The sequence below is a fragment of the Ranitomeya imitator genome, chromosome 1, assembly GCF_032444005.1.
Source record: "Ranitomeya imitator isolate aRanImi1 chromosome 1, aRanImi1.pri, whole genome shotgun sequence".
Classification (NCBI taxonomy): domain Eukaryota; kingdom Metazoa; phylum Chordata; class Amphibia; order Anura; family Dendrobatidae; genus Ranitomeya; species Ranitomeya imitator.
This window is the reverse complement of record NC_091282.1, coordinates 1,105,803,186-1,105,816,324: the sequence shown is the minus strand read 5'-3', so window position 1 is coordinate 1,105,816,324 and position 13,139 is coordinate 1,105,803,186. Positions and strand designations below refer to the sequence as shown.

At 40.6% G+C, this 13,139-nt stretch overlaps 1 protein-coding gene across 17 annotated transcripts in view; it reads left to right on the top strand.

The window, feature by feature from the left end:
• SORBS2 (sorbin and SH3 domain containing 2) overlaps nucleotides 1-13,139 on the top strand; it is a 433,609-nt gene that overhangs the window by 267,468 nt on the left and 153,002 nt on the right. For 11 of the 17 annotated variants that reach the window (XM_069744352.1, XM_069744353.1, XM_069744350.1 and 8 more), the window contains one exon: nucleotides 5,902-5,951. In XM_069744352.1, coding sequence (XP_069600453.1) covers nucleotides 5,942-5,951 — 10 coding nt within the window. In that variant the 5' untranslated portion in view covers nucleotides 5,902-5,941. Of the gene's footprint in view, nucleotides 1-5,901; nucleotides 5,952-9,446; nucleotides 9,540-13,139 lie in introns of all 17 variants that reach the window. The other 6 variants (XM_069744344.1, XM_069744348.1, XM_069744340.1 and 3 more) reach the window with 1 other exon arrangement.

The following is a 13,139-nucleotide window of genomic DNA, read 5'->3' as shown; positions in this document are numbered from 1 at the left end:
GATGGTAACCAGGGTAAACATCGGGTTACTAAGCGCGGCCCTGCGCTTAGTAACCCGATGTTTACCCTGGTTACCAGCGAAGACATCGCTGAATCGGCGTCACACACGCCGATTCAGCGATGTCAGCGGGAGAGCCAGCGACCAAATAAAGTTCTGGCCTTTCTTCCCCGACCAGCGATATCACAGCAGGGGCCTGATCGCTGCTGCGTGTCACACTGGACGATATCGCTAGCCAGGACGCTGCAACGTCACGGATCGCTAGCGATATCGTCTAGTGTGACGGTACCTTTAGAGTGTTAATCAGCACTCAGCAGTGATGGGGCTAACGCGCACTGGAAGTCAATGGATTAGTCAGTGGATTAGTGTGCACTATTATATGTTAGCTACTTGCATTTCACATTTCTATCAGTGTCTAGGATTTCTTTCAGCCTCCACACTTTTAAGTTTTTATTTTACTGTGAAATGCTGCAGATTTCTTTGTTACTCTGGTTGCAACTGGTGACCGGCAGCCGATGGTGGGAAATGTCTGGTGGTTTATGCTATGATGTTTAACAGATAAAGATGGTTGGCACAAAACTATGCCAAGGCAATAAGATGGCAGGGAGATGGCTGAGCACAACATGCACTTAGATCTGTAGTGATAATGGTCCGTTCATTACAGAGTAACACGTAAAGTATCAGTGCGCGGCACGGACATTACAGGAGGAGAGGTGATGTTACCATCTCACGCTCAACTCGCATCTTTGTATTGTTGTGTGGCAACAAACATTCTTATTTGTAAAAAAAAAAATGACTGAAGAAAAACTGTGTGAACACTATAATTATTTGTATTCATTTTTGTTCATGTTTATTTCGCTTTTTCACTGCAGAAAAAAATGCTTTTTAAATATCTGACACAATATTCCTTCACCTCCTGTGAATGTCTTCAACACTGCTCTTTTTTTCTTCTACTTTCTGCTCTAATATGTTTTGTTGATCTGCGCCTTTAGAAATACCCTGGTTTAGGGAAAGAGGGGAAAAAATAGACAAGTGCGGCGCTTCCTCTGAGCGTAATACGTTTTTACCAACAGTAAAAAAAAAAATTCTTTTAATTGTGGTTATCCTCACCTTCAATTGGTAAGAAATGCTCGTTGAGATTCTCAAGGAATCAATTCTTTAGGCAACTCTTCTCCGTATCTTCTCTTGTATAATCCAATAAGGTGTGCAGCTCACTTTGGAGAACTGTGTGTTGATCCTGCTTCAGATCCACATAGGTGGTAAATTCAAAGGGAAAAAAAAACTCCAAGCAAATGTGGCGCTAAGCACCTTAGGATTTTTTTGAATGCATCCACTTCCAGTGAAAAAATGTTAATAAAAGTTAATTTATTTTCTCAAAACAAAAAGGAAAAAAAATTATATTTTTACAATATTTTTTAAATACAGTATAACGCGTTTTTCTGCTATTTTTACAGTGCAGCCTTCATCAGGTTGCAAAAAACAAACAAACATACAAAAGCACTATAAAGTGATGTTACAACCTCCAAGTTTTCTTATTTACACAATGCTCCAAATTATTATGCAAATTGGATTTAAATGTCATAAAGATTTAATTGTTTTGTTTTTCAAATAAACCCGTGGATGATATTGTCTCAGGGCTCAATGGATCACTGAAATCAATCTTAAACACATGTGATAATTAGTTTTCCAGGTGATTCTCATTAAAGGAAAACTACTTAACCCTCCGTCAGGGGCAATATGTTTCATAACGAGTTTAGGGGCATTGCGCCTGTCCGGCACAGGCTAGAAAATTGGTTATATTTTCCTTTTTTAAAAATTTCAATGCTCTAAAAGTGATCAGTTACCTTAATAGGAATGTAATAAAAGAGAATACACATAATCAGGTGTAAAAAAAAAAAAAAATGTTTAATAACCAGAAAAGTAATATGTTTCTATGTCTTGAGCATCCTCCTCACTCTCTCCATCTTGATCTGTATCCGACACATCTGGACATTCTTCCACATCATCTTCTGAATCAATGTCACTTTCTTCCCCTAAATCTTCTAGCTGTAAGGGGTCTCTCTCATCATCAAGCAGTATATTTTGCACTTGCTCAACATGAAGGGCATTGGACAAGTCAAATATTCTCCTCGCCATTTCATAAGAAAAGCAGAAGCAAGAGAGAGAATGTGTTAGGGCGCAATGTGCCTGAGAAGCACACTCTTATTTCTAACAAAATCTTCTATGACAAATCCACAAATTTAGCACTAGCTATTCATAAACAAGCTAAAAAAACAATTGGGATGAATAAAAACAGCAAATTCTAATCGTCAAAGGTGTGACGCATTCAGGGGCAATGAGCCTGAGAAGCCAAAACACTGATATCTGATCTCCTGCAGCTCTTCAGCACAAGAGGCTTCTCAGGTTTCACACAGCCTTTAAAGTTATGAAGGTACTGGGAGTATGGTGTTTCCCAGACAAACCACTGAAAATAGAGAAATAAAACTAAGTGAGCTGCGCCTATCAGATCAGTTGCCCCTGACGGAGGGTTAAAAATGATGTTCCACATTATTAAGCAGGCCACAGGTTCCAAGCAATATGGGATATAAAAAAAGGATCTCTGCTGCTGAAAAGCATTAAATAGTGCAATGCCTTGGTCAAGGGATGAAAACATTAGATATTTCACGAAAACTTAAGGGTGATCATCATACTGTGAAGAGATTTGTGACTGAAACAGAGCACAGACAGAGTTCATGCAGATAAAGGCATAATGAGGAAGGATTCTGCCAGACAAATTCATTGGATTAACCTTCGTCCGGCTCAGTAGGTACAATTGTAACTATTCCGTTTTAAAATAGCAATAACTTTTTTTTCGAAAAGCCGTAGAGGGCTGAAATTTCGTGACATCTCTGCAGTTTTGGTACAATTGTACCTCTGCAGCCTGTTAACGTTGTAAAATTATGCAGCCTGATGAAGGTTAAGAGAACAGCTGCCAAAATACCATTATAAAGCAGTTATTTGAAGCTGCTGGTGCCTCTGGAGTCCCTCCAATCTCAAGGTGTAGGATCCTTCAAAGGCTTGCTGTGGTGCATAAACCTACTATTAGGCCACCCCTAAAAAGTGATCACAAGCAGAAACTGTTGCAGTGGGCCCAGACATACATGTAGACTAATTTCCAAACAGTCTTGTTTACTGATGAGTGTCGAGCAACCCTGGATAGTCCAGATGGATGGAGTAGTGGATGGTTGGTGGATGGCCACCATGTCCCAACAAGGCTGCAACGTCAGCAAGAAGGTGGAGGAGTCATGTTTTGGGCTGGAGTCATGGGGAAACAGCCATTCAGATTCCTGAAGGTGTGAAAATAACCTCTGCAAAGTATATAGAGTTTCTGACTGACAACTTTCTTCCATGGTCTAAGAAGCAGAAACATGCCTTCAGGAGCAAAATCATCTTCATGCATGACAATGCACCATCTCATGCTGCAAAAAATACCTCTGAATCATTGGCTGCTATGGGCATAAAAGGAGATAAACTCATGGTGTGGCCACCATCTTCCCCTGACCTCAACCCTATAGAAAACCTTTGGAGTATCATCAAGCAAAAGATCTATGAGGGTGGGAGGCAGTTCACCTCAAAACAGCAGCTCTGGGAAGCAATTCTGACTTCATGCAAAGAAATATAAGCAGAAACTCTCCAAAAACTCACAAGTTTAATGGATGCAAGAATTCTGAAGGTGATATCAAAGAAGGGTCCTATGTTAACATGCAACTTGGCCTGTTGGGATGTTTTGGAGTTAAATAGCTTTTTTGTTCAGTGAATGTGACCTCCTAATGCTGCAAATTCTACTGTGCCTAATAATTTGGAAAAGTGCATTTTGAGATTTTATTCATTTTGGAAATTATACTGGTATCATTGGGAGGTTTCTTCAAGTAAAATTCAATGTATACTCTAACTTTTGATGACTTTTATTAGACTGACTGTGATTTGCACCGACTATTTAGGGAAATCCGACAAAAATATAATTTGCATAATAATTTGGAACATGGTGTATGAGGGTTCCTAGAAGGGATTAGCTGGGCGGGATCCGAAATCGGGTTCTCCTCCCTGATTAATATCTACATGTTAGCGTCTAAAGAAACTCATTTTTCTTATATAAATAAATAAAAGAACAGTTTAGTACTTGCATTCTATCCAAAATGAGCTTTTAAATACAAAAATACAAAGTTTTTTTTTGTTTTGTTTTTTTTAATGGGATGAATTGATTCATGTAGAGATGATAGTAGTATACTTGATAAAGCATTAGAGTGAATTATATTTATAATTCTACTTATGGTATAAGTAGAATTATAAATATAATGCTTACACTTATAATGTTATGTTTGTTCGCAACAATGTAACACCATGTATTTAAAAGCCTCATAAATAAGAAAACTTGGAGGTTGTAACATCACTTTATAGTGCTTTTGTATGTTGTTTTTTTTTTTTGTTTTTTTACCTGATGAAGGCTGCACTGTAAAAATAGCAGCCAAAACGCGTTGTACTGTATTTTAAAAATATTATTTTTTTTCCCTTTTTTGTTTTGAGAAAATATCTTTTATTAACATTTTTTCAGTGGAAGTGGATGCATTCAAAAAATCCTAAGATGCTTAGCACCACATTTGCTTGGAGTTTTTTTTCCCCTTTGTTGATCTGGGGGCTATTTGTTCTGTTACAGTTTTTTTTAATTTTGTGTATAGACCTAGATAAACATGTGCATGCTTACAGTCACCACTAAGGGGCGCTCAGGAGCTTACTGAATGTACAGCACAAAGGGGCTGCAGTGCTTACCTGTCCAGGTGTCTGAACTAGTGAACTTCCAGGGTGCAGCAAACCCATGTGACAAAGATGGCGGCAACACAGGTGCAAAATATTGATGAGGCAACCACTCACAACCTACCCACTCATGGAGGGGTGATTGCTTAGTATAGGATTGCACAAAAGGGGCCTGTATAGGGCGCTGGTCACACACGGGTAATGCACAGTGTCGGGTTTACAGCCTGTTAGTGACGCCCATACTATTAGATCAGGCGGGCTGCCCAGCACTATATACTGTACATGCATCCCATGAGGGCAGACACCCTAGTTTACAAGGCCTAAAATACTGGGCCTAGTTGCACACTCAAAAACGAAATGCAAAAGGTTATAAGTGATGGCCTCATCAGTATTTTGCACCGTGTTGCCGCCATCTTCGTCACATGGGTTTGCTGCACCCTGGGAGTGCACTAGTTCAGACACCTGGACAGGTAAGCACTGCAGCCCCTTTGTGCTGAATTAATTCTTGATTTTTGGAGGATTTTTCTCCCCTTTTTGTGGCTTTTCTATAAATGCTGATTATCCCCTAAATTCAACAATAATGTACTATGCAGCAAGTTCCTAAACTACCCCTAGTGGTGATATAATTACTTGCATTTAAAGGGGTTGTACCAAGTGTGGACGTTATCCCATATACATCCCAAACCAACTGTCGGGACCCTATGCATTCTGAAAACCGGATCTCTGATGGTGATTGATCATGTGGTTTTCCGTTCCATTAATTTTCAATTTTTCAATGGGAGCTCTGAAGACCAATCAGATTCTGAGCTTGGTTTTCTCCAATGGACTTATTAAGAAAAGGATCAAATGTAATGTCCAAACTTGGTAGAAACCCTTTAACTGTGTGCAGGGGAGCTCTATGAGGCCCCAATACCCCTCAGAAATATAAGGGATAGCAGCACAGTATAATAATAGTAAATCCACTAAATCTCACAATGCTGGTGCCTGTCGCTGCCACTAGAGAACACTGCAGTCTGGCTGCATGGGGCAATTGTTAATGGCTGTCATCTCTACATATACGGTATCTGATATTCATGAATACAAGTTATTGAAACTGTTTTCTTTTATCTGTAGGTAAACTGAAGCCAGTTTCCTTTAACCACGAGGAATCAAGATGAATACAGGTATGAATCCAGTAATATAGATCGCTTCTAGGCATATTTACATGTATAATACATATTACTGTTCAGTAATGTCTCCTTTTAAAGTATTAAAACTCATGTGTGTACCACCAAAAGAATGCAATTATAAAGTTATAACAGTGTTTCAACATGTCATTTGTAATACGAGATTGTACCCCGCATCCCACAGGAAGGAAGCCCCCGTAGAGCTTTTGCAACTTGAAAATTAAACTGTATTGGAATACTTTGATGAAAAAAAAAAATCACTGCTTCATCAAGCCCCCAAATCCCTGCATGATGGATTAAATTAGAACATATGTTCTCTGTCCTCTACTGAGGAAACACAGGCACTAGAGGATTCTGGGTAAATTTATTGTATTGATTCCATTTTCTGGAACTAGCAAATAGGTAAAATATAACTTTTAATTAGTTAAGCAATGAAAGGTTACCAACTAACTTAATAAAAAAGTTCTTAAGTACCAGTGATTAGTGTGCAAAAAATGGACGCAACTTGCATTCCAAATCAATGTGTGGGTTTTTTTCCAATAGAGAAGCTTAAACTCTTATTTTTAAGGACAACAAAGCATTTTTTTGAAAAAACAATGTCCCATTGGGCCCATATAAGGAAAGGAACCAACTATGGGTATATTTAAGCCCAATGGTACCCTAATACACAAAGATTTAGGTTGGTGCTTACAATGGTTCTCCTACCGAAGCAAGCGGACCTACTCTCAATATTCACATAAATAATTGCAGATCATATCCACACAGGCCCAGCCTAGGAGTGCATTGAGAGACAAACGTACACTGGGGTGCTACACGTTGCTTCCATTTTTGCACACTAATAACTGGCACTCAAGCACTTTTTATTGCTTAACTAATTAAAAGTTATATTTTACCTATTTCCTATTTCCTGTTTACCTTTGGGTTACACCTCGTAGCTAAATAAATAAATTGATTCCATTTTCTACCATATCAAAGATTATAGACTGTAGGAGCATTTCACATTATAGCTTGGTAGTAGGAAGATGCAGTTCTACAAAGCACCTCTGTGGGCGACCATGGACCTGCCAGCCAGCGCCAGTGGTGGCATGTCAAACTGGACTCTACCAAATGGTTGGCAAAGCCCTAAAAGCAGTTTTAATAGTGGAGTGTCACTTTATAGCTAGTATTTTTATGTAAATTGATTGTAACTACAAGATACAAAAATTTCCTTATCTAAAGAACCTCACATTGTGTTTTCCATGGGAAAATTATTTGATATGAAAGGGAACTTGACAACTGGCGATCCAGTGCTTGTCTATGAAAGTCAGTTCACATGATAGGGACACATAAAGTAGCGGACAGCCCCTTTATCTCTTATCTAGGGTTATCTAGGGTTTTTTCCCTTTTATGCAAACTGTGTTTTGTTTTGTTTTTCCTCCATCTTTAAATTGGATGAACATGTGTCCAATAATGCTTAGGGCACTTCATCAAAATACGACAACCGAATCCCACATCATTAAATGTTTGGGATAAAGAAGAGATCCCACACAATGTATTAAAATCAATATTTTTATTCAAGCCAAAAAAAGGACAGAAAACAACAATAAAAATGCAAAATGCCGTCTAGAGGACACCAGAAATATCTAATAGAAAAATCCCCCACACATAATCAATAGTTAATAATAAATGCTGGAATTGCCTTAATATCAACCAATTTGATGGTATATACTGTTGTTGAAATCTAACACATAATTATGTAAAAGCTTTCAGAGCAATAGTAGCCAATCAAAAATCAAAAAACCTATTCTACACATTTACAAAATGTAACCAGGCTCAATATCTCAAAGAGAAGATTATATTAACATTAACGATCCTGTGTTAAAATTAACAAACAGGAAAGCAGGAGACCTGTCTCTTTAAATCACTACATAGTCTCCAGCCAATATACATGCCAATAGCCTTCCCTGGTATACAATGGTAGTTTAGGGTGGTAGAAAAATATTGATTTTAATACATTGTGTGGGATCTCTTCTTTATCCCAAACATTTAAAGATGTGGGATTTAGTTGTCATCCTCCATCTTTCAATGTATTGTATCATTAAAAGAAGAATAATCATCAAACATGTAAGCTGTGATGAAAAGTGTATTATAGTGTCATTTCGGAGCCGGTCACCTCTGGGAAAGAACCGTGACTGATCCGGGGTTCAGGATGAAGAACTTGGCATCCAGCCCCAGAAGTGTTAGATTTGTCATTCTTATCACCTGAGAAGTGATTATTTTTTTTGCAAAAAAGGATGTCAGGCATGCAAGAAGCCTGGAAATCAGCTCAAAATATATTTATTTACTGAAAACTATGACCATGGACCAAAAAAGACACTAAAGAAAGGGAAATCTGTCAGTCACCAAACAAGCCAGATCAGCCATGGTCACGCTCAACCATTCATTTAGTCACCTTTTATATTTTGTCTGCCAGATGTGGGAAATCAATTTATGATGACGTATCATCTTTCTCCAAATAATTCCATGTAAGTGGGAATCTAAACAAGAAAACAAATGTCCATAGCCATCATTTTGTTTTTCCCACTACAAACCACTGACTTTCCCCAAGAGAAGTAAATCTTGCCGAGAGAGACTTGCAATGTGTGGATTGGGACGTGGTTACCGATATTCTGGTATTAAATGGGTAAGCAAATAAGAAATGTGAAGGTGTCTAAGCACTATTATTGGGGCTCAGGCACAAGTGCTATAATGGGCCTTGTTCACATCACAAAAGAGGACCAAAAAACGTTTTAGGTTGGTCAGGCCGGTATATGTCGGCATAGTAGAAATAAAGTATGGAATAGCATAGTACATTGTGGTGCTCCATAAAATAAACTGCTCTAGGCACTATGTACAATGATGTATGGCCAATGCATCCCACTGTAGCACTGTAGTTGGATGTGTCGCAGGCCTAACAGGGGTTGTCTGGCCTCAGGGTACAATTGTGCAGTCACTCTACTTGACTGCAGACTTGTGAACCTCACAATGTGATTTGCACACTAGCGGCCACATTCCAACTAGACCTGTTCGGCCTCGCTCAGTACACGTGTATTAAGCTAGGTGCGCACAACTAGTCAGCACAAGACCACATGTTTGCAAATCACATGCTTACTATAACGTACCGGCCATCACCGGAAAATCCTGACAGTGAGCCGCGTGCGCTCTGTCTGCAGTAATATAGAGTGACTGCAGACTTGTATCCCCCTTACTATGGGGTATATTTCTATAGCTTTACCTGGTGTATTTATATCATGTGAAGGCCATTAATGTGCGCTGAAGATGAATCTTTTTTGCCTCCTAATACAAGGTAGAAGTGCAGCGGCGGTCCTGTGCATACTCATCTGTATATCTGTCCTACCATCTTCTCTTGTTTTTGCACTAAAAGGCCACAAATTCACAAATCCGTGCTGAACATTGCATGTGCTTGCCGTGTCCGTGTTTTGCTTGCATCACTGTCACTTTGTGTGCTTCCAGATAGCGGTGGATGTGCTCGCAAACGTGCCGCAATGTCTGTCACACTAACAGCTGTGAAGAGAGTACAAAGTTCTCCCAATCTGTTGGCTTCAGGTATAGCAACTAACCAAACAGAGATGACGTCCACTTTTATTGCAGCTCTCACCCTTCCTGCCTGCTGTGAAGCATCTGTGTGTCTCCCGCTGCAGCTCCCCATGGGTGCATATCTGACATCTCTCCCCATATTGCTCAATTCATCTGGCAAAATAAAACCAACCCTTTTATTATGGCATATAATGGCTGCCGTCATGTGCCCTGTCCATGTCTTCTTGCCATTTTACAATAGTGACTGTTATACCTGGCTGGGAAAATGACATAAAAATGTATTAATTATTAAAAACTTACCCAAATGCCTTGTATAGGGCGTGTAGGCATCACATAGTCACGTCTACACGTAAGACCCCTGGGAAAAGAGCAGCTACCAAGCGGCGGCTCTTGCACTGGTAGACCTGATCTGTCCATGTAATACATAGGCGGCCATTTATCAGAAGGACTGCTTCCTTTTCCTTCCCATGGCCGGTAATTTGTACAGCCATACCCGCAGTAATCCGCTCATCACCCAGGTAGTCCTTATATAAAGTTGTGATGACGCAGACTCTGTATTCCACTGCATGTGAATTCTGCTGCAGCTTCGCAGAGCACCGCAGGCTACGTTCCCAGAATGAGCATTCGGGGAGTTTTTGATGTTGCAGATTTTTCGCACTAATTTCGTAAGTTTTTTACCTTCTCGTTGTCCGCATTGAATGCAAGTCTATGGGGAAAATCTGTACATAAAACTCGGCGCACCCGCCAGAGAAATGGACATATTGCGGATTTCGTACACGCACCGCAGGTCAGTTAACACAGCGTGAAAAACCCCACAGAGGGCAGCAGATTTCTATGAATCGCATCCACTTTGCCGGAACGGTAAGAGGCTGCGTTTCTTCTGCAGCGGAAACAAAAAGCATCAAAAACTCAACTAAAATGGCAATTTATATAAAGATTGCTGCAAAATGTGTAGAAGAAAACGTTTGTAGCTTATATCTATTGTAATATGTACAATTTTACAATGTAAAGCTCAGAGGTGGTCGGCGACTAGAAATATGTCAGATTTTTGCCTAAACTACAACTATTTATTGAAAGCTTACGGTAACTTGTTTTTTTCCTGTAACAAAAATCTTGCATTCCTGTTTTATTCATGTAGCAAATCTGAATGATGTTCTTGTGAAGTTTTCTTGCCTTTTAAGCTATGTGCACATATTGATTAAATGGATGGATTCGTTTCGGCATCTCTTGGCAGAAGAAAGCACAACGTTTTTTTGTTGCGTTTTTCCCTGTGCTTTTGACTGATTTGAAGGCACTCAATGGTGAAAAACGCACAGAGAACTGACATGACGCAGATTACTTTCTGCACCAAATCTGCGATCTCGGTGCGTTTTTGCCATGCAGATTTTCTAGCAAAGCCTGAAGCCATCCTCATGGCAGCAAAGTAAAGAGAACCCTGAAGTGTCCTGCACACGTTGCAGATTTGGTGCAGAAAATAATCTGCAGCATGTCCATTCTCTGTGCATTTATTCCTGCATTATTCACCATTGACTTCACTCAGATCAAGCAAAAAAAAAAAAAAAGCATAAAAAATGCGTCAAAAACACATCAAAAGCTGCGTTTTTCTTGCCAAGAGATGCAGAAATTTCTATATCCATTTACTCAAAGTGTTCACATAGCCTAAACTTGTACAATTCACATAAACCTATCAAAAAGGTTAACGGAAAGCGCTCTTTTTACATTAATATGGAAATTATTTTTCCACTTGAAAATGTCCAGGAATGAGTCACTGAGTGAAGACCTTTTCAGTGAGGCAATAACTTGCACTCGCGAAAACATTATGTGCTGAATATCATTGTCAGTAGGAATCGGTCAGTAATTCAGTCCCACAATATTTAGGATATTTTAAACTACTGTTCATATTTTAGAAAGCAACAGTATTAAGAGTCGGCAGTAGTGATGAGCGATAAGGTGTTATCTAGGCATGCTCGAGTGCGAACTGAGTATCTTGGGCGTGCTCGAATACTATGTTCGAGTCCCTGCAGCTGCATGTCATGTGGCTGTTAGACACATGTAGGGATTGCCTGTTTGTTAGAAAATCCTGGCATGTATTGCAGCCGTGGAGCAGCTGCAGCGACTCAAGCATAGTATTAGAGCACACTGAAAATACTCTATTAGCACACGAGCATGCTCAGATAACACCTTACCCAAGCACACTCGCTCATCACTAGTAGGCAGTGCTTGGAGGGGACATTGTCAATGAGACTACGGTAAAACAGATATTTGAAGCAGATCTGTCACAATACAAACTGCATACAATATTGAATACATTTCTTAGACCTAATGGAGCTGGTGTACTTATCTTGATTAATCCATGTCAAAAATGGCTGTTTAATCCTTTTAGAAAGTTTGATTGCTCCACTTATTTTGATTGACAGCTTTTCTGATTCCAGCGTGTCCCTTACTGTGGGTTCTTGTTTCAATAATGTCATTGTTTTATCAGCAGGAGATTATCACTACATGACTAAGTGTCTCGTGCCTCTTAGTCAACTGCTCCTTGTAGCTAACTCCAACTACTGATAAGCAATGTTCTGCCTATGCACAGTGTACACAGAAAGCTGCCTGTCAGTGGTGTTTTGGCGGGGTTATACACTGCTCAAAAAAATAAAGGGAACACTAAAAGGGATCTCCTCCCAGACTGGGACTAAAGCATCCGCCAACTCCTGGACAGTCTGCGGTGCAACATGACGTTGGTGGATGGTGCGAGACCTGATGTCCTAGATGTGTTCAATCGTATTCTGGTCTGGGGAACGGGCGGGCCAGTCCATAGCTTCAATGGCTTCATCTTGCAGGAACTGCTGACACACTCCAGCCACATGAGGTCTGGCTATGTCCTGCATTAGGAGGAACCCAGGGCCAACCGCACCAGCATATGGTCTCACAAGGGGTCTGTGGATCTCATCTCGGTACCTAATGGCAGTCAGGCTACCTCTGGCGAGCACATGGAGGGCTGTGCGGCCCTCCAAAGAAATGCCACCCCACACCATTACTGACCCACTGCCATACACTTCATGCTGAAGGATGTTTCAGGCAGCAGATTGCTCTCCACTGCGTCTCCAGACTCTGTCACGTCTGTCACATGTGCTCAGTGTGAACCTGCTTTCATCTGTGAAGAGCACAAGGTGCCAGTGGAGAATTTGCCAATCTTGGTGTTTTGTGGCAAATGCCAAGCGTCCTGCACAGTGTTGAGTACAACCCCCATCTGTGGACGTTGGACACTCAGACCATCCTCATGGAGTCGGTTTCTAACCGTTTGTGCAGACACATGCACATTTGTGGCCTGCTGGAGGTCATTTTGCAGGGCTCTGGCAGTGCTCCTGCTGTTCCTCCTTGCACAAAGGCTGAGGTAGCGGTCCTGCTGCTGGGTTGTTGCCCTCCTATGGCCCCCTCCACGCCTCCTGGTGTTCTGGCCTGTTTCTTGGTAGCACCTCCAGCCTCTGGACACTATGCTGACAGACACAGCAAACCTTCTGGCCACAGCTCGCATTGATGTGCCATCCTGGATGAGCTGCACTACCTGAGCCACTTATGTGGGTTGTAGAGTCTCATGTTACCACGAGTGTAAAGCAC